This window comes from Malaclemys terrapin, chromosome 17 (assembly GCF_027887155.1).
Source record: "Malaclemys terrapin pileata isolate rMalTer1 chromosome 17, rMalTer1.hap1, whole genome shotgun sequence".
NCBI classification, from domain to species: Eukaryota; Metazoa; Chordata; order Testudines; family Emydidae; genus Malaclemys; species Malaclemys terrapin.
The window spans coordinates 24,014,099-24,035,252 of record NC_071521.1 but is presented as its reverse complement, the minus strand read 5'-3'; the positions used below and the strand labels follow the sequence as shown (position 1 = coordinate 24,035,252).

At 53.6% G+C, this 21,154-nt stretch overlaps 1 protein-coding gene across 1 annotated transcript in view; it reads left to right on the top strand.

Annotated features, from left to right (window-relative positions):
- CCDC183 (coiled-coil domain containing 183) overlaps positions 1 to 21,154 on the top strand; it is a 32,963-nt gene that overhangs the window by 5,112 nt on the left and 6,697 nt on the right. The window contains exons 5-10 of the mRNA XM_054007889.1: positions 345 to 449; positions 11,922 to 12,044; positions 12,600 to 12,728; positions 14,226 to 14,286; positions 17,257 to 17,357; positions 19,258 to 19,418. Of these exons, the coding sequence (XP_053863864.1) occupies positions 345 to 449; positions 11,922 to 12,044; positions 12,600 to 12,728; positions 14,226 to 14,286; positions 17,257 to 17,357; positions 19,258 to 19,418 (680 nt within the window). The remainder of the gene's footprint in view (positions 1 to 344; positions 450 to 11,921; positions 12,045 to 12,599; positions 12,729 to 14,225; positions 14,287 to 17,256; positions 17,358 to 19,257; positions 19,419 to 21,154) is intronic.

Genomic DNA, 21,154 nt, shown 5'->3' with positions numbered 1-21,154 from the left:
GCTGGAAACCATTATCAGCGTCCCTCCCATCCCCTGTACTCGCCAGAAGAAAGGAGCCACACAGTCAGTGGCCTGTCATGGGGAGGATGGTGGGCTTCAAATCCATGGCTAAGGGCAATGCAACTTGGAAGAATCCTATCCTAACCCGGGGCTGTGTCAAAAAGAGATTTTAAATGAATATAAAGCTACTGGAGCACCAAACTAATTGGCCCTCCCCGTTCCTGAGGGCTCTGGAGCCCTAGCCAGCCAGCCCCGGGGCTCTGAGTCGGCCCATCTGGTCCCCAGGAGCATTCTCATGTCCCAGGCAGCCCAGCGAAGCAACACAAGATCCTTCTCTGTTGCAGGTGATTCGTCAGCTGGAGAATAACATAGAGAAAATGCTGATGAAAATCAGGACTGGTGAAAAGATTTATTACCTGTATCTGAAGATGGTGGATTTCCTGAAGGATGTGAGCCTCCTCCCCCCGTATGATCTCCTCAGGCTACCGTATGCCCCAAACAGGAGTATAATGCCAGCTTAGGGCCCAACCCTTTGCCACTGGTGTGGGCAGGATCAGACTCTAATTCATTAATTTAGAGCAAAAGTGTTGTGGGATGGGACTAGAACCCACCTCGTGGACCATGGAGTAGCATAAAGAAGCAGTTTCAGGCATTGGCCAGAGGAGATCACTCAAGGCAACCCCGTGTCCATCTGGAAAACAGGTGTCAGGTGCATTGTTTAACAGAAGCTGATTGCACTAATGATCTTGTTGTGCTGGGTCTGCTCTGGGGCTAGAGATAAATCAGTCATAGTGTTCAGCTGTAAACTGCAACTTCCCCACAGCTCCTGAGTGTTTGGATCCAGAGTCTTGGCTCAAGCCAGTCTCTGCCTGGAATCATCTCACTGAGACCAGCTCCTGTCTCCTGGATACAGCCTTAGCCCTGGGAGCTGGCTATGGGATTTACAAGCCCAGATATGTGAGATGGCTTCCCTTTCCAAGCCCCGTGCTGGCCCTCTTTGGAGGGTTGCCACCTTTCTACTGGCTCGTAACCAGACACGCAAGGCCCCGCCTCCTGCCCTGCCTCTTCCCCCCAAGGCCCTGCCCCTCTTCGCTCCCGCCCCTGAGCACCATGTGCCTCCATGAGCCACATGAGGTGGTGGCGGCGGCTGCTGCTCCAGCGCTGCCTCCTTCCTTCCACTTAGGGTTGCCACCTTTTTCACAGATCAAAAAAAAAAACACCAGACATCAGGGCCTGTCAAATGGCAAGCTAAAGCCCGGATTGTCTCTCTTTGGAGAAGTCCTTACATGTCTCCACAGTAGGGCACAAGCTATACAGTAACATTAGGGTTACCATCCGTCCGTATTTCCCCGGACATGTCCGGCTTTTGCGTCTCTAAATAGCTGTCTGGGAGGAATTGGTAACAAGGTTAAAATGTCCCGGGGTTTTTTCTCCCTCGCCTCCCTCCCTCCCTTCCATGCACAGTGTGGCTGCTGATTGGGCGGCTGGGCCGATTGAGCCACTCCCATTGGTCTCCAGCAGCCAGAGCCCTCCCCTGCTCCCCCCCCGCCCCCGTCTGCAGCCCTGTGTAACACACAAACCGACCCACCGGGCAGAGTGTTTTGCCTACATGTGGAGCCAGAATGGTAAGGGGAGTCCAGGGGGGCAGTCAGGGAGCAGGAGAGTGTTGGATGGGTTCCCGGCCTCCATCTGCCACCCCCCCCCCCGCGCGTCCCCCCCCCCGTGGGTCCCCTCTCCCTGCCTGCCTCTCCCTTGTCTGCTTGTACTGCCAGAGCCAGCAGCAACTGCTGTCTGCTGCCCCCGGGTCTTAGCGTTCCCAATCCACTAATGGGAAGACAGACTTCCCTTACCCTGCCCTTCCACCCTAGCCCTGAGCCTCTCCAATGCCCCAAACCCCTCAGCCCTCATCCTCCCGCACCCTAATCCTCTGCCCCAGCCCTGAGCCCCCTCCTGCATCATGAACCCTTCATCCTCAGACCCACAGCCCTCACCCCTGCATCCCCTCCTATCCCCAAACTCCCTCCCAAACCCCCTCCCCCCTTCCCACACACCCGCTCCTGCCCTCAAACTGCAAAGCCAAAGCCTGCACCCCCTCCCTTTGCACCGCCTCCCACCCCCAAACTCCATCTCAGAGCCTGCACCCCTCACCCCCTCCTGCACACCCACCCCCTGCCCCAGCCTGGAGCCTGCACCCAGCACCCAAACTCTATCCCAGAGCCTGCACCCCTCCTGCACCCTAATCCCCAGCCCAGGACCTGCACCCCAGACCTCCTCCCCCCACCCAACCCCCCTCCCAGAGCCTTAGGCAGGTGGGGGTGGGTGGGTTCTGGGCACCATCAAAATTTCTACAACCCTGCCACCACTGCAAGTGGATAAGGGTCGGGGCAGTCAGGGGACAGGTAGGGTCCTAGGGGGGCAGTTAGGGTGGGGGGTTCTCAGCAGGGGGCAGTCAGGGGACAAGAAGCAGGGGGGGTTGAGGTTCTGAGGGGGGCAGTCAGGGGGTGGGGAGTGGATGGGGCGGGGCTAAGGCAGGGCTTCCCCCCCCCCCCAGTGTCCTCTTTTTTGATTGTGGAAATATGATAACCCTAATTAACATGATTGGAGTGTGTTTGGAATAGCCGCAAATCTGCTGATGTGTTTTCCTTCTGGATTGAGAGCGTTAGAATTGGGGAACATCGTGAAGTCAGCAGATCATAATAGGCTCATCCTGGGAAAGACATTTTTGGTCTAAAAGGCAATCAGACATTCATGTCCTGGGAAGCCACTTATGCTGAATGTTGTCCTGTTAAAAAATCCAAGCAATGCATGTTACCAGTTCGTGTTGATAAATGCAGGCAGCTCTGAGATTCAGTGTGCTGAGAACAGTCCATACAGTGGTGTAGAGAGAAATCTGCAGTGTGCAATTCATTCAGTGATGCAGTGAGGAATCTGCAGTGTGCAGTCCATGCAGGGCTGTGGAGAGGAATTTGCAGTGTGCAATCCATGCAGTTATGCAGTGAGGAATCTGCAGTGTGAATTCAGTGCAGTGCTGGGGAGAGGAATCTGCAGTGTGCAGTTCATGCAGTGCTCAGTGAGGAATCTGCAGTGTGGAGTCCATGCAATGCTGCAGTGAGGAATCGGCAGTGTGCAGTCCTTGCAGTGATGTGGCGAGGAATCTGTAGCACAGTTGTTCTCAAACTTTTTTGTGTGTGGCCCACTTGAACATTGCTGAGGGTCTTGGTGGACTACTTAATGATCTTTCCAAATGTTGTTTGTACCGTTAGCTAACTATATATATATATATATATATATATATATATATAAAAACCCTTAATAATTAACTTTTTTTGTTCTGCAAATAAAAGCGCACAACTCATATTTTAATATCAGTAGTCTTACCTTTCTAATGCAAGGGATGTGCCCTCTCTCCCCCGCCGCGGCAGACCCTGAGCTGGGGCTGGGAAGGAGGGGGGGGGTCTCTCCTTCTCTCCCCTGGCACGGCAGACCCTGAGCTGGGGCTGGGAAGGGGGGGGTCTCTCCTTCTCTCCCCCACCGCAGCAGCCCCAAAGCTGGGGCTGGGAACATAGGCACCAACTTTCCCTGGCGCCGGTGGGTGCTTGCGCTCCCCGCCCCTGGCCCCACCCCGACTCCATCCTTTCCCCATCCCTGCCCCGCCCCCATTCCAACCTCTTCCCCAAAGTCCCCACCCCAACTCTGCCCCCTCCCTGCCCCTATTGGACCCCTTCCCCAAATCCCCGCCTCGGCCCTCCCTCTTCCCCGAGCGCACCACCTTCCCCCTCCTCCGCAGCCACGGGAAACAGCTGTTTTGCGGTGCAAGCGTTGGGAGCTAGGGGGAAAAAGCGGGCACGTGGCGTGCTCAGGGGAGGAGGCGGAGCAGGGGCGGAGGTAAGCTGGGCGGCGGGGGGTGGGCGGGGAGCTCCCGAGCCGGGGCTGGGAAGGAGGGGGGTCTCTCCCCAGCCACAGCAGCCACAGAGCTGGGGCTCGGAAGAAGGGCCGTCTCTCCCTGGCAGCCGCAGCCCTGAAGCTGGGGAAAGTCGCCTCTTTCTCTGGCCATCGCAGAACTGCACGTCCCATATTCCCCCCACCCCCTCTTCTCACCCCACTGCCCCCTCCTCTCTATTCCCCCCAAGGCCATTACCTCAGCTTACGCCTGCATGGCTCCACTAATTAGGTGGGTGACCCTTCCTTCTGTCATGTGCAGCCGCCCAGACACACACCTTACAGGGAACTCCACCCGAATGTAAACCAATGGTGGTCCATGGACCACAGTTTGAGAACTTCTGCTGTAGTGTATGTTATTGAAAAGCATGGGCTGGGCAATGCTGCAGTGAGAAAGCCAGGGGCTGTTGAGGGCGTGATTTGCAGTCTGGCATTGAGAAACCAGAAGCAGATGGTGTGCAGCATTGCAGGGGTAACGCTTCAAGGAGAAGACAACAAAACATGCTGTATGGAAAACACAGCTGTATTTCGAAGATCCAGAGTCTCAGTTCTGCCTCTTTCCGCCATCTGCAGGGGTAGAGACAGCTTCTTTATTTGGAGGGGGGAGGGGAAGGGGGTTAGAATGAAAAAATAATCAAATAACAGTTGCAGATTCTCATTCTGACATGATGTAATCAGGGGCGGCTCCAGGCACCAGCGCACCAAGCATGTGCCTGGGACGGCAAGCCACAGGGGGCGGCCTGCTGGTCGCTGTGGGGGCGGCAGTCAGGGAGCCTTCGGCAGCATGCCTGCTGGAGGTCCGCCGGTCCCGCGGCTTCGGTGGCAATTTGGCGGCGGGTATGCCAAAGCTGCGGGACCAGCGGACCTCCCGCAGGCGCACCGCCAAAAGCTGCTTGACTGCCATGCTTGGGGCGGCAAAATACATAGAGCCGCCGCTGGATGTAATGATTGTAGTAGGCACAGTGCACTGATAACGCTGTCTGTTCTCTTGAGTCCAGGGGGGACTCTGAGAGTTGCTTCATGTCCCTTGGTATTGGCTGGCTCTTGGTCATCAGGGATGGGGAAGGTTCCTCCTGTGCCAGGCTCTGGCTCCTTTCTTCCCTGGCTGGGAAATGGCTCAGCAAGCAGGGCCTTTTCTTCTTATGAGGGGGAATTCTGAGTGCCTGGGTGAGACGCCCATCTGTGCTTCTCCCCCTCTTTCCACAGCTCTCTTCTCTCTTCTTCGGTGCACAAGGACTTCAGAATCCAGATGCTCTCTCATGAAGGAGACCTCAGACAGGTCCAGCCAGTGGCCATTCCTCTGGGGCTGGCTCCCAGAGCCACCTGACTGGCTCTTCTCTTTTTCCTGCCCTGTGCTGAGTTGCATGTGCTCTTTTCATAAAGGGATAAGGGAGGCCAGGCCAGACGTCTAAGCGCTAGGATCCTTCGCCTGTCCTTGTGCAGCCTCTGGCCCAGTGCCGTCATGCTGAGGGGCAAAGGGCTCCAGCTGTCCTCTTCTTGTCAGAGTCGCTGGCTGAGGCACCCAAGGACTACGTAAAGAGAACAGAAAAGTGGCTTCCAGGCATAAGACAGCCCCCACTAAGGGCAGAGGAGTGGGGGAGCAGTATTGGGCCAAAAAGGCCTTGCCCCCCACAGCTGCTGGACATGGAGCCCTGGCAGTCTGGCGGGAGGGAGGGGGAGCGTGCATGGAGAAAAGATTGGCTGCATGATGGCAGACAGGCTGTAGTCACTGAGCAGAGCAATGGATCGGGGAAGGACTGGGACTGGGAGTCAGACTCACCTGGGATCCCCTTCCTGTGACTAAGGGGGGACACCTGGACTTTGTGGGTGAGTGGGAAGCACCCCCCCCACACACACACACCTCAACTGAAGCCCTCAACTAGTGAGACTGTTTAGACATAAGGCTGGAGCCATGCCCCAAACTGAAGGGAAACAGGGAAGGTAGGAAGTGGCCCAGGGGAGACTAAGCTGAAGTGGCAACCAGAAGGGACTGAGTCACCCCTTGCCTCTCTCTCCTTGGGCCCTGGGCCGGACCTGGGAGACAGGGAGGGGCCGTGTCCTCCTATGCTTCCTTCTCTCTTCCCCTGGCCTCCTGGGTGGCAGGTGACAAACTGTGGGTTGGCTGCTGGGCCCCCAGAGTGCTTGGAAGAGCTGCCTCCAGGCTCGGAGAGGCTGCCTGCAGACTGACCACTAGCTCGACTGGCTCCTGAGTGAAGCCTGCTACATGAAAGTGGGGCAATGTCCCGCTAGTGTGGGGAACTTTCCTGGCTTATACACGACCCTGGTGGAATTGGCTGGCGAAAGGATCTGAGTCCTCGCTCCCACTCCCTTTACCCAGAGGCCTGCCTGACCTCGAGGGCTCCCCTTCCGCTCTCCTGTGTGGCAGAGTCCTCGTAACCCTGACAAGGCTGGGCCTAGGATTCCTGGGGAGCTCGACCCCCCACCTCCTCATGGTCACTTAGGGCAGGGGCTAGAGTGTCCCCACTCCGGGGGGCTCCCTCTGTACTGGATGCTTCAGTGACCCACTGATCATTCCATACAGTTCAAACAAATACAATTTATTAAACAGTAACTAAGTAAAAAAATCAGGAAAAAATGGGAAAGGTGAAAAGAAAACCCGTCACCCTGCTCTGTGGCCTGGGGACGTCACAACCAGCGTCTCTGGAACGTCCGGGCAGTTCACAGTCTGCCCCTCACACGGCCCAGGCCCCTGCCCAGGCCCCGGCTGTGCTGCAGGGACATTGTGGGTCAGACACTTGCTCTGGCGGTGGCCGCACACCCTCAGGCTCTAGGTGGCAGGACCCTTCTTCCCAGCGTCAGCCCCTCTGTGGGGTTACGATCCCCCCAAGTCTGGCCTGCAGGGCCTCTTGGCTGGGGCATCTCCCTGTGCTGGGCCCCCTGCCCAGGGTCCCCCTCGCCCTTCCCATCTGCTCACCACACCTGGCTCCAGCCCCAGCCCCAGCCCCAGCTCCAGCACAGCACGGCTGCTGCTCTGTCTCCAACGCAGCTCCCTGGGCTGCTCCTCTGGCCCCTCTGGCTCTGGTTGCTGCAGCTCTGCCCCCAGCACGGGCCTGCACCCTGGGCTGCTTCTCTGGTTCTCTCTGGCTGACACGGCTCTGCTCCCCAGCTCAGCTCAGGCTCCTGCTCTCTCCTTAGCTCAGCCCCACTCTGTCTGACCCAGGCCATTCCAGCGCACCCAGAAAACAGGTCCCCGGTCTCCCGACTGCCTCATTCGCCTGCCCACCTTGTCAATCAGGCTGACCTGGAGCGTTGGCCTCTCCCCATTGCTCCTGGGGACTGTCAGTCTCAGGGTCCTGATTTCCCATCGACCCCTCCCCTTTTCCTTTTGGTACTGGGAGCTAGCCAACCAAAAAAACCCAGGAGTTTTAGTAAGGGACCAACAGTCCCCTTATATTCAGTAACCAACAGATCAGTTGTAGGCTGTTCCCTTTCTTCCTTCTGCCTCCTTCTGGATGATCTCTAAAGTACACAGTGACTCTGAAACCAAGAGGCCAGCTAAATGTTTCAATTTACCAGGAGAGATTGTGTGTATGTGTTTCAATTCTGTAATCCTATGCCATTCTCACTAAGTGAGCAGTGATTGCATGAAGTACAGAAACAAAGTGGATATTTTCAAGGCTGAAATAAAACAGGAGGAAATGATAGTTCAGGGGTGAGAGCACTGGTCTAGTAAACCAGGGATTGTGAGTTCAAATCTCACTGGGGCCTTGGTCAGTTAGGGTGTTTTTTTATTCCTTGACTTTAGCAAAGCTTTTGATACGGTCTCCCACAGTATTCTTGCTGCCAAGTTAAAGAAGTATGGGCTGGATGAGTGGACTGTAAGGTGGATAGAAAGCTGGCTAGATCGTCGGGCTCAACGGGTAGTGATCAATGGCTCCATGTCTAGTTGGCAGCCGGTTTCAAGCGGAGTGCCCCAAGGGTCGGTCCTGGGGCCGGTTTTGTTTAATATCTTTATTAATGATCTGGAGGATGGTGTGGACTGCACTCTCAGCAAGTTTGCAGATGACACTAAACTAGGAGGCGTGGTAGATACACTAGAGGGTAGGGATCGGATACAGAGGGACCTAGACAAATTAGAGGATTGGGCCAAAAAAAACCTGATGAGGTTCAACAAGGACAAGTGCAGAGTCCTGCACTTAGGACGGAAGAATCCCATGCACTGCTACAGACTAGGGACCGAATGGCTAGGTAGCAGTTCTGCAGAAAAGGACCTAGGGGTCACAGTGGACGAGAAGCTGGATATGAGTCAACAGTGTGCTCTTGTTGCCAAGAAGGCTAACGGCATTTTGGGCTGTATAAGTAGGGGCATTGCCAGCAGATCGAGGAACGTGATCGTTCCCCTTTATTCGACATTGGTGAGGCCTCATCTGGAATACTGTGTCTAGTTTTGGGCCCCACACTACAAGAAGGATGTGGAAAAATTGGAAAGAGTCCAACGGAGGGCAACAAAAATTATTAGGGGTCTGGAGCACATGACTTATGAGAAGAGGCTGAGGGAACTGGGATTGTTTAGTCTCCAGAAGAGAAGAATGAGGGGGGATTTGATAGCAGCCTTCAACTACCTGAAGGGGGGTTCCAAAGAGGATGGAGCTCGGCTGTTCTCAGTGGTGGCAGATGACAGAACAAGGAGCAATGGTCTCAAGTTGCAGTGGGGGAGGTCCAGGTTGGATATTAGGAAAAACTATTTCACTAGGAGGGTGGTGAAACACTGGAATGCGTTACCTAGGGAGGTGGTGGAGTCTCCTTCCTTGGAGGTTTTTAAGGCCCGGCTTGACAAAGCCCTGGCTGGGATGATTTAGTTGGGAATGGGGCCTGCTTTGAGCAGGGGGTTGGGCTAGATGACCTCCTGAGGTCCCTTCCAACCCTGATATTCTATGATTCAATGATGCTTCCAACCAACGAGTGGATCAATCCCTGGTGGTTGTAAAACTAAGCTGTCTCTATCGTCTGTACCAGAAACCAAATGCCCGTTAGCATTTCTGAGACACCTTATCAGCCATGACATAAGTCTTTCCCTGCAGATCCCTTTGGGGAAAAAGGCTGCGCTCTCTGCTCATCCTGGTTTCATGCTTTTCAGTGGTTCAATGGTTGATGTTCTTCAAAAGACCCCCGAGAATGTCGGGCTCATGCTAAGTTTTCAGTACTCTCAGAAGAAAGAATAAAACAGGAAGATCCTAATGGAAATACTCAGTCATACGTGGTATCTTGCCAGACAGGGACTTGCACTGGAAGACTATTATACTGAACAAGCTGAAAATGGGCCTTACCTGGAGAGTTCAACTGCAGTTGTATTCAGCTGCTTTGCTTGCAGACAAATGTGATCCTGGTATTTCAAAGGGGCTGAAAAAGAGTCAAGACAAATTCCCAAGCCAAGTTATTCAAAATGAGATAATGGACATGGTGGCTCTTAAAGTGGGGAGGGAGATTTCTGAGAGGGTTTCTGGGCAGTGGTATACAGTGATGCTGGATGAAACAACAGATTTCTTCAACAAAGAGCAAGTGGTTTTACGCCTACAATATGTGGGTGATGAGCCGACTGTGCATGAAGAGTTCATTGGATTGTACAATGTGGCCTCCACATTGACAGAGGTAATGGTATCAGTTATTAAAGGTATTATTGTGCCTAAATCTGAGGATCAACAACTGTCATGGACAATGCTGTGATGGTGCCATTAATATGGCAGATTGTATCAGATGCAGCAACCAGATTGCAACAGGAGGAATCACGAGCATGTCAGGATACTATTAAAAATAATACTTGTTGCAGTTTCAGGAGTAACTGCACCTATATTCCCCCTTGAAGGCATGCACTTAAAGTTTGAGGCTTCCAGCCATCACCTGTCTCTGGGCAAGGTCCTTTGTCTCACTCCCTTCTGCCTGGGGGGTGGGGTTTAATGCTGCACAGCTCCCTGCCTTACACTGTGATATCCCCAGCAAGCCAGTCTGCCTGCAGGCCAGTGCCTGTGCTTTGCTTTGTCTCTGAAGGCGATGACCAGTGTATTGCCAACACTTACAAGCTATAACCCAGCTCTTTCTAGGCAAGCACCTTTATTCTTGAGGTAAAAGCATCACAGAGAAAACGTATAAAAACAATAAACAGATGTAAACACCCACTAAACATACCAGGAGTCACCCTCAGTCTTATGGGGCCAAAGTCAAGGCCCTCCCAACCCTTCAGCAGGATTGGGGCCCCTTGGACAAAAGTTCACATCCATTTGCCGGATTGGAGAGAAGGCCCTGGATCCGTTCAAGCTCATCCTTTTATACCGAAAGCCCTTTCTTCATTTTCTAATCTGTGGAAAACCCAGCTTGAGCCAGTATATGCAAACCACCCCAGGGTGGTGCTTCTCTGGGGTTGTTTCCAATCCCCAGGAGTAACCACCCCCTCTGTTTTTAGTTCCTGGAGGTGCTGTGGTAACCCTGCCCCGGAGAAGAACACAATCATATAGAAACCATTCATAAGTTTAATACAATGGTCCCCAAAGCTACTGCATGGGGTTGCAATGTCTGTCACAATCCTATCCTGCAAGATACTCTTGAAACCATTTACGAAATTACAGAATGAAGTAAAAAACTCACCCAAACAAGATACTGTACTTCAGGACATAAAATATGAAGTGTTCAGTACACCACCAAACATCTGTGTCCTCTATCCAGCAATGGACTCTCTGTGCAGAAGCGTTGGCTTCATTTGAGAGCTACCTTTCACTGTGGGCAACTTGAGAGGTTGCAAAGGATGCAATGAAAGATTCTGAAATTAGAGCTCAGAATTTAAATGGAAAAGTTAAACTTCTTCTTGGTATTTGTGACATTCTGTACCTTGGAGGAACACCCAGCACCCCCATGTTCATCCTTGTAAAATAATTGTGTGGTATCCAATGCAAAGTTTGTCGTGTCGGGTGTCTTCAGAAGGCTCATGATGCATTGAGCATTGTTGTTATAGTAATGTTACAGTAATGTCATAGGTTATAATTTCATGTATATAGTTATGAGACTGAAAATGTGTCTTCAAGGCTTAAAATAAACCCAGGCAAAAACTCTCCAAGAGCAGAGAGGCAGTTCACACCTCATCAGGGCAGGTATGGGACAAACCCAGCCCAGCCTCACAGGAACAAAGGACGCTGGCCTAGGCAGCAACAAAAGAATCTTTTGGACTTCGAGTGAGTCACCCCCTTTCCTTTGGCCAGTTTGGGACTGCGATAAGGTAATGCTCACCTGACTCTCAAGGAGAGGAGGCAAAGCCAAGAGGGAAGAAAGACCATGACAAAAGGGAAAGACATTTGCCATGCTCGCTCTCTCTTCCACCTACATCTACAGACACCACCATCAAGCGACTGAAGCGCTGATCAAAGGGGAGAGCCTTTCTGAAGAGCAACCAGCCAGCCTGTGGTGAGAAGCATCTACGTTTGTAAGGGCACTGAAAGTGTTAAGATCAGTTTAGAATGCGTTTTGCTTTTATTTCATTTGAGAAAATCTGACTTGTTGTGCTTTGACTTATAGTCACTTAAAATCTCTCTTTTTGTAGTTAATAAATGTGTTGGTTTATTCTACCTGAAGCAGTTGACTACACCCATGACATGAGTGGTACTAGGTGGAGTATGATCTGGCCAGTTGGGAATTTCTTTGGAGCCGGCTCTGCCCCACCAACATAGGGCTGCGTCAGGAGAGAGAGGAGACGTAATGGGAGTGGGGGGAGGCAGAATTGGATGGGGTGAAACTTTGCTCCCCTTCTTACTTAGCCTATGGTCCCTTAGCATCCAATGCCCCCGCCCCGTACCTGTATTGTGCAGGAGAGAATCTGGCCCAGGATTTTTGCTGTTGAGTTCCTTGTTGATTCCAGAGGTGGTTCCCCCATTCTCCGTTATGCTGCATCTCACTAGGGAGGGTGGGGGCACAGGGTTGTACTGCACCAGCATGTCCTATAGGTGGTGAGACTTGCTGTCTGTGTCTCTGTGCCCTAGGAATTAGCCCAGCTCCCTTTGCAGCTGGACGTCCTTCAGCACATGGTAGAAGTCTACCAGGTGGAGCTGAAGGGCATGAGACTGATGGCTGTGGATGCCACCGAAGCGACAGAAGCAGCCAAGGTGAGAACTCTGCTTGGGAATCAGGTACTGGGCATGTTGGGAGAGGTCCTGCAGTGTCTGTTGCATGCAGTGACCTTTCCAGCGATGACTTAGGCCCCTTCTCTGGCCTTGCCATAAAGAGCAGAACTGGGGATTCCGGTGCCCACCAGGCTCCTCCTGCCCCACACCTGGTGCTGGGGACAGCTTGCTGAAAGCACTAGGTATGAAATACCCAGACAGGTTCAAACCCTGGCTGCTCCAGCAGTCCAGGCAGTTTATTTTGCGGAGAGTCCTTTGGAAAAGACCTTAAAAGCTGAGGCCCTGCCTGCTCTGCACAGGCACTAAAGATCCCAGGGCACATTTCATAGGATGTGGGGGCTTGCCGAGGCATCCTTGGCCAAAAATACCCCCGCGCTGTGCAGTGCGCTATGGGCCAGTTGTCTGCCACGCTCTGCCCCAGAGGTGGCTGCATTGCAGCAGTGCTGTGGGGATGCAGCTTGTGCAGTACTTTGGCATGGAAGGGGCTTTATTGATGTGATGATTGTTATTCCCTTCCCTGGCTGTGCCACACTCCAGATGGACATGACCAATATGGAAACCGAATTCATTGCAGAGAGAAGGTTCAGGGAGAATTCCCTAAACTTCCAAAAGAAGCAGATTGACAGGATCCGGGTCAAGGATGCGAGCGAGCGGCACAGGAGAGTGGTGAGTCCACGTGAGCTATGGGCGCAGAAGGGCGAGTGAGTTCACACTGTGTGCCTGGCTTGGGGATCATGAATGGGAAGTTCGCCCCAGCAGGGGAATGTTGACAGCCTTCTCGACCCTGACAGCCCCTAGCACGGGATGTTTGTGGGGTGAGCTGCAGCTGTCCAGTGATCATCAGCACCTGTGGTTTGACTTATGGAATCCAATGTGAAGTGCAGCCTTGGGCTGGGGTCTCTTCGGCTCCCAGAAGCTAAGCACAGCCAGTGCTTGGGTGGGAGAGTGATCTCCATGAGGAGCAGTGTGGGTGATGTAGCCCTTGCCCTGACTCCAGCCACTGCAGATGGACCTGTCCTAGGCGATTCTCTCCTTTAAGTCAGGAGGGCTACTGCTGGAAATGGTGCTCTTTGGATGAGCCAGAAACCCAAGGCCTGGCTCTTGGTTACAATCATCCTTTGCCCCCATCACTCCTTCCAGCCATGGGTCTTCAAACAGAAAGAATGAAGCCTCTCAACCTCCCGTGAGGTAGATCAGTACCATTATCCCCACTTTACAGGTGTGGAAACTGAGGCACAGAGAGGGGCAGTGACTTCTGCCAGGTCACAAAATGAGCCTGTGGCAGAGCTGGGACTAGGACCCAGGAGTCCTAGCGCTGTACTGTAACTGCAGGACCATCCTCTTCCTCATACAAGAAATGAGTTGTTATCCCCAGTGCCGGCCAGGTCCCAGCTTGGGTAATGACATTCACCTACTTAAGGCTCCCCCTCCAGGTCACTTGGAGAAATTGTCCTTCTCTCCTTAGCCAGAAAGCAGTAGGAGGTCGCTGGTGCAGGATGGGTGCTATATCCCACCCCAGAGGAGGCCACATGACAGCATTGGCTCAGTGAGTGATGGCCATGTGTGCTGGGCCTGATCCCTGTGACCCTACACTTGTGTCATGGCTGACACCTTGGCAGAGTGGGCCTGAAACACAACCGTGGTGTTTTACAGTTTCTCTTCCCTGGTGTCAGCAACAATGCAAGGTACACGGCCCGGGGCCTCAGGCCGGGAGGCGTCAGTGGACTTACTCTGGAGTTACTCAGAGGGGAAGGATCGTCCAGTGGTTCAAGTGCTGATCTAGGACTTGTAAGACCTGCATTCACCTGTCTGCTCCTCCACAGATGCCCTGGGTGACCTTAGGCAAGTCCCTGGGCCTCCGCTCACCATTTGTACAATAGACACAATACAACTGCACTGCTGCACAGGATAAAGACATTAGAGATTGGGAGGCAGCCAGATACTGTGGTGATGGGGGCCAGACAAGCACCTAATCTAGCCAGAACCTGGCCCCTGTGTATAAAGTGCTTTGGGATCCCCCTGGCTGAGAGAAGCTACATATCTAGATCATTACCTCTTGGGTTGGCTCTGCCCTGAGGCCAGTTTGGCTTGGCGTGGTCCAGGTGCCTCATTTCCTCCTATGCTTTTCTATGACTCATTGGGTTGCTTCTAATTCCCTTGCAGCAGGCCAGGCGAGAGCTCAATGTGGATTTCCCAGTCCTGATATTGCGTGAGTCGCTGAAAGGTGAGGTTGCATTTTGGCCAGGCCCGCTACTGGAAGCTTCCTCTGCTGTGCACATGCTGATGGAGAGGAGGGACTGGAGCCCAGTACCCTGAGGGGTTAGAGTTCGTAATTCCAGGAGCTGCTCCAGGGTGTAGTGTTCGTAACTCCAGGAGCTGCTCCAGGGTGTAGTGTTCGTAACTCCAGGAGCTGCTCCAGGGTGCAGCATTCGTAACACCGGGAGCTGCTCCAGGGTGCAGCATTCGTAACTCCGGGAGCTGCTCCAGGGTGTAGCGTTCGTAACTCCGGGAGCTGCTCCAGGGTGCAGCGTTCGTAACTCCGGGAGCTGCTCCAGGGCGCAGCGTTCGTAACACCGGGAGCTGCTCCAGGGCGCAGCGTTCGTAACTCCGGGAGCTGCTCCAGGGCGCAGCGTTCGTAACTCCGGGAGCTGCTCCAGGGCGCAGCGTTCGTAACTCCGGGAGCTGCTCCAGGGCGCAGCGTTCGTAACTCCGGGAGCTGCTCCAGGGCGCAGCGTTCGTAACTCCGGGAGCTGCTCCAGGGTGCAGCGTTCGTAACACCGGGAGCTGCTCCAGGGTGCAGCGTTCGTAACACCGGGAGCTGCTCCAGGGTGCAGCATTTGTAACTCCAGGAGCTGCTCCAGCGTGTAGCATTCATAACTCCGGGAGCTGCTCCAGAGCATAGCCTGCTGAAAGCTCAGGCAGCATCCCAAGTCCACTGAAAATAGGTGTTGGCCGCTGCCTGAGGCAGGGTATCAGGCGGTGGAGTATGAATATCCAGCTTGGAGATGGACAACCCTGGTTTCTGGGAGTGGCTATTTCTCTTCTGCCTGGGGTCTTTTCCCAGAGGTCACAGTCAATGAGTATTCGTCACTGGTAGCTCCGGGTGGGAGACATCTGCTCCCATGCGACCTCATCCTGCTCTTGTTGAGGTTAATGGGGACAGCACTGACTCCAAGCCTGGGTAAAATTCAGCCCAACCCAAGGCTCCCTGCACCACTTAAGCCTCTTGGTGGGGCACCACTATGTGGGCAGTGTTATGTTCATGGAACACATACAGAGAAGTTAGATAAAAAACATAAATATTCTTGCTGGAAGTTGTAACGTGAAACAACTTTATTTCTTAGATTCCAGAACAATAACACACAAGAACCAAAACCAGAGAGAGACAAAGCAGGCTGTTCCCTACAGCAGAGAGACACAACTTACTCCACCTCACTCTAGGGTGGCTGGCTGCAGACTGGCCGCTCAAGGGCCAGATTGCACACTTCCCTTGCACAGAGCCCCCTTAGCCTAGCTAGCCTACAAGCAGAACCAGGAAGCCCCGTACAAATTTAATAGTGATACTCGGTCCTTTTGACACGGTTGTCAATACAACTCGGGGAGCTGCCTCTGGGCCCCTGCATATCAGGAAGGGTTTTTCTTCTTTGGCCCTGCATGGGGACGGACAAAGGTAGGGTTACCATATTTCAACAAGCAAAAAAGAGGACGGGAGGAGCCCCGCCCTAGCCCCGCCCCTGCCCCTCCCACTTCCCGCCCCCCCAGAACCCCCAACCCTCCCCCCGTTCCTTGTCCCCTGACTGCCCCCTCCTGGGACCCCTGCCCCTAACTGCCCCCTGGGACTCCACTCCCTATCTAAGCCTCCTTGCCTCTTGTCCCCTGACTGCCCCAACCCTTATCCACACCCCCACCCCCAGACAGACCCCTGGGACTCCCACGCCCCATCCAACCACTCCCCACCCCCTGACAGCCCCCCCCAGAACTCCCAACCCATCTAAACCCCTCTGCTCCCTGTCCCCTGACTGCTCCGATCCCTCTCCACACTCCTGCCCCCTGACAGCCCCCCCAGAACTCCCAACCCATCTAAACCCCTCTGCTCCCTATCCCCTGACTGCTCCGATCCCTCTCCCCACTCCTGCCCCCTGACAGCTCCCCCCCAGAACTCCCAGCCCCCCACCCCCCGCTCCTTGTCCCCTGACTGCCCCCTCCTGGGACCCCTGCTCCTAACTGCCCTCCAGAACCCCACCCCCTACCTAAGACTCCCTGTTCCTTGTCCCCTAACTGCCCCCTCCTAAGACCCGCCCCCAACTGCCCCCCAGGACCCTACCCCCTACCTGTACCCTAACTGCCCAAAACTTTCTCCACTCCCCCCAAAAAGCCCCCCCCCATTTCTTGACTGCCACCTCCAGAACCTCCCTGCCCCTTCTCCTGCCCCCCCTTACCCTGCTGCTCAGAACAGGGTGTTGGGCTCTGTGCCAGCCGGACACATGGCTGAGCTCCCCAGCACAACACAAAACCCGGTCCCTGGCCCTGCACAGGGTTGCCGGAGCGGGCTGCAGGAGGCGGAGCTGCCGGCCGGCTCAGAATGCAGGGAGGGGGGGTGGGAGGAGGAAGCTGCTCCGGAGTCCAGCCCGGGACTTTCCTGCAGCCCTCCCAGCCGCTCGCTCTGCCGGGGGAGGGGGAAATCCCGGACATTGTGAGTGCTTTACAAATTCCCCCCAGACGCTATTTTTAGCACACAAAAGGAGGACATGTCCGGGTAAATCCGGACGAATGGTAACCCTAGACAAAGGGACCTGGCTCAAGGGTGACATTAATGTGAGAGACAGATCTTGCTAGGAGCAGGGCATGATTAGCTAATGAGAGCCTGTCTTTGTATTCGAATGCTTAACCTAGTGTTTCATTGGTCAAGTGGGTTGTCCCTGGCCATGTTGCTGTAGATTTGTGTGGGCGGGGGGGAGTTCTGGGAGGTTTTAGGGAATGTCTCTCTAGCTCTTATCTGAACTCAGTTGTTATTTTATACCTTGCCCATAGACTCTTCATTCCTGCTGCTCCAACCGCTGGCCGTCATTCGGATGTCATTCCGTGACCCCCTGCACGCCTGCCCTGTTCCACCCCCTCCTCTGGCCACCAAGCCTGCCCCAGACTGGGGGATATAACTCTAGTCTTCTCTCTGCTGCTTCCTCCCCACATCTAGGTGCAAAGCTGGAGGCCTCCAAAGCCCAGATTGAGCATCAGGCCCAAGTGACGTCTGAGGTAGACAAGATAAAGTGTGCAGTGCAGTGCTCACATCTCTGGGTAAGGCACTCAGGGCTACGTGGCTTGGGGGCTTTGCTTCTAGGGAGGTAATGCCAGATTGTCAGCCCTGGAGGCCAAAAGCTCCTGTCCTGTGTGGACATAGGTGCTGGAACTAGGGGTGCAGGGGTTGCTGCTGCACCCCCTGGCTTGAAGCGGTTTCCATCATAGACAGGGTTTACCCTTTGGGTCAATGGGTCTCAGCACCTCCACTCTACCAGTTGTTCCAGCATCCCGGGGTATGGATAGCTTCCCCCATGCCATGCCCATGTCCTTGTCCTGCCAGGCCAGGGATCAGCTAAGAGCATGGGTGTGCCTCTGCTAAGGAGATGTAATATTCATACCAGGGTGACTATGTGTATGCCCGTGTTGATCCTCTGAAGCGTCTAGGGAATGGTATCCCCAGAAGCCTGAGCAGACTTGCCCAGAGCTGAGTGCTTGTCTCTCTCAACACCTCTGACTGCTGAGAGCATCCTGGCGACTCTCTCAGGGCATCCTGTGTGCTGGGAGCTGCTGTCTGAGCCCCCTTCTGCCTTGGCACAGAGTGGCTGGACAGTGTGCTGCTCCTTTCCTTCCCCGTTTGCTCCAACTTACCAGAGCAGTTTGATTTGCAGAGCTAAGGAAGCAGCAGACACTGTGTCGTGAGGGGACGAGACCCTTGGGACGTGCGCCAAGGGAAAAGAGGCGTCAGAGAGTCAGATCTGAGCTCCTGACTCAGCTCTGAATTGGAACTGTTGCCTGATTAAGGACTGAGGAGTGAGTCCAGTGCTCAGGATCTGGCCCACTGATACCAGGCCCCAGTAGGCAGGGATGGCCTTAGACAAGGGCTAAGAAGCCACCTGCAACATCTAAGGGTCTAATGTGAGACCCCAAGGCCACAGCCTGTTGCTGCACTGCTCCTACTGAGGAGTCCCTCCAATGAGCCCCCAAAATAGTGATAATATCCCTATAACTAGGCAGTGCTGATCTCACATGCTCCAGGGTGTGGCCTGCATGGCTGGCATAAGCCCCCTGCACTCCGAAAGTGGAGCTGGGATCATAGAATCATAGAATATCAGGGTTGGAAGGGACCTCAAGAGGTCATCTAGTCCAACCCCCTGCTCAAAGCAAGACCAATTCCCAACTAAATCATCTCAGCCAGGGCTTTGTCAAGCCGGGCCTTAAAAACCTCCAAGGAAGGAGATTCCACCACCTCCCCAGGTAACGCATTCCCGTGCTTCACCACCCTCCTAGTGAAATAGTGTTTCCTAATATCCAACCTGGACCTCCCCCACTGCAACTTGAGACCATTGCTCCTTGTTCTGTCATCTGCCACCACTGAGAACAGCTGAGCTCCATCCTCTTTGAAACCCCCCTTCAGGTAGTTGAAAGCAGCTATCAAATCCCCCCTCATTCTTCTCTTCTGGAGACTAAACAATCCCAGTTCCCTCAGCCTCTCCTCATAAGTCATGTGCTCCAGACCCTTAATCATTTTTGTTGCCCTCCGCTGGACTCTTTCCAATTTTTCCACATCCTTCTTGTAGTGTGGGGCCCAAAACTGGACACAATACTCCAGATGAGGCCTCACCAATGTCGAATAAAGGGGAACGATCACGTCCCTCGATCTGCTGGCAATGCCCCTACTTATACAGCCCAAAATGTCGTTAGCCTTCTTGGCAACAAGAGCACACTGTTGACTCATATCCAGCTTCTCATCCACTGTGACCCCTAGGTCCTTTTCTGCAGAACTGCTACCTAGCCATTCGGTCCCTAGTCTGTTGCAGTGCATAGGATTCTTCTTGTCCTTGTTGAATCTCATCGGGGTTTTTTTGGCCCAATCGTCTAATTTGATCTCATAGGTCCTGTATTCTTCCTGGTCTGATGCATTTTGTTTTGATGCCTCTTCCTTCTCCCTCCTGGCCAGGACATCGCAGGGAGGTTCCTGGCCCAGCAGAAGACTGGGGAGAACCTGCAACAGCAGATAGTGGAGTGTGAGCAGAAGCGTGAGGAGCTGGAGGCCAAGCTGAAGGAGCTGGAACTGGAACGTGCTGAGCTGAAATTCCACCAGACCCCAAGCTCCATAAGGTACATATTTACACCTGCACATTGATGGCTGGGCTCTGTGCTGCCACCATCTGCTCCTGGGTCTTCACCCTGATGACTTAGCTTCTGACATGAGGCCACATCATAGAATATCAGGATTGGAAGGGACATTAGGAGGTCATCTAGTCCAACCCCCTGCTCAAAGCAGGACAAATCCCCAGACAGTTTTGTTTGTTTTGTTTTTTTTACCCCAGTTCCCTAAATGGCTCCCTCAAGGATTGAGCTCACAACTCTGGGTTTAACAGGCTAATGCTTAAACCACTGAGCTATCCCTCCCCCATGTTGCAATTCAGGCCCATAGAGTACATTTTCTACCATGGTTGGTGCCAGCCCCATATCTACTGGTGCTCTGGGTGTGAGGATGGGATCTGATGTCCTCTAAATTGACACTAAACTGGGAGGAGTGGTAGATACACTTGAGGGTAGGGATAGGATACAGAGGGACTTAGACAAATTAGAGGATTGGGCCAAAAGAAACCTGATGAGGTTCAACAAGGACAAGTGCAGAGTCCTGCACTTAGGACGGAAGAATCCCATGCACTGCTACAGACTAGGGACCGAATGGGTAGGAAGCAGTTCTGCAGAAAAGGACCTAGGGGTTACAGTGGACGAGAAGCTGGATATGAGTCAACAGTTTGCCCTTGTTGCCAAGAAGGCTAACGGCATTTTGGGCTGTATAAGTAGGGGCATTGCCAGCAGATCAAGGGACATGATCATTCCCCTCTATTAGACATTGGTGAGGCCTCATCTGGAGTACCGTGTCCAGTTTTGGGCCCCACACTACAAGAAGGATGTGGAAAAATTGGAAAGAGTCCAGCGGAGGGCAACAAAAATGATTAGGGGGCTGGAACACATGACTTATGAGGAGAGGCTGAGGGAACTGGGATTGTTTAGTCTCCAGAAGAGAAGAATGAGGGGGGATTTGATAGCTGCTTTCAACTACCTGAAAGGGGGTTTCAAAGAGGATGGATCTAGACTGTTCTCAGTGGTACCTGATGACAGAACAAGGAGTAATGGTCTCAAGTTGCAGTTGGGGAGGTTTAGGTTGCATATTAGGACAAATTTTTTCACTAGGAGGGTGGTGAAGCACTGGAATGGGTTACCTAGGGAGGTGGTGGAATCTCCTTCCTTAGAGGTTTTTAAGGTCAGGCTTGACAAAGCCCTGGCTGGGATGATTTAGTTGGGGATTGGTCCTGCTTTGAGCAGGGGATTGAACTAGATGACCTCCTGAGGTCCCTTCCAACCCTGATATTCTATATTCTTCTAAATCCTCACAGCCTTCTCCCTTCCCCGCACCAACGCACTTGGTCCTCTGCATTTCTGCAGGGCACATCTTTAATTCCCCTGGAATCCTATGCATTGTATGCATCAGTGCTTCAAAAGCGATGACATGGCATCCGGGGCAAAGGATTTTGGTATGTGTCCGAGACCCACAAGTGCTACTGCACATAGCTGTGCAGAACCAAGGGCATTCTCAGCAGCAGGCCTTCACTTCCAGAATTTGCCCCTCCTGGAAACACATGAAAGCCAGGCTCCAGAATCCCAGGCAAGGTGCCCACTGGTTAGATTTCCTCCATGCCTGCCCTTTAACATTGCTGTGGTGCAGGATTTGCGGCGTGTGTGCTCCTGTACAGTGTCTGATAGCGCTTATCTAAGCCATGTAAAGAGCATCCAGATGCTGTGTGGATGGGGCTCCATAAGTATAATCCGAATGAATA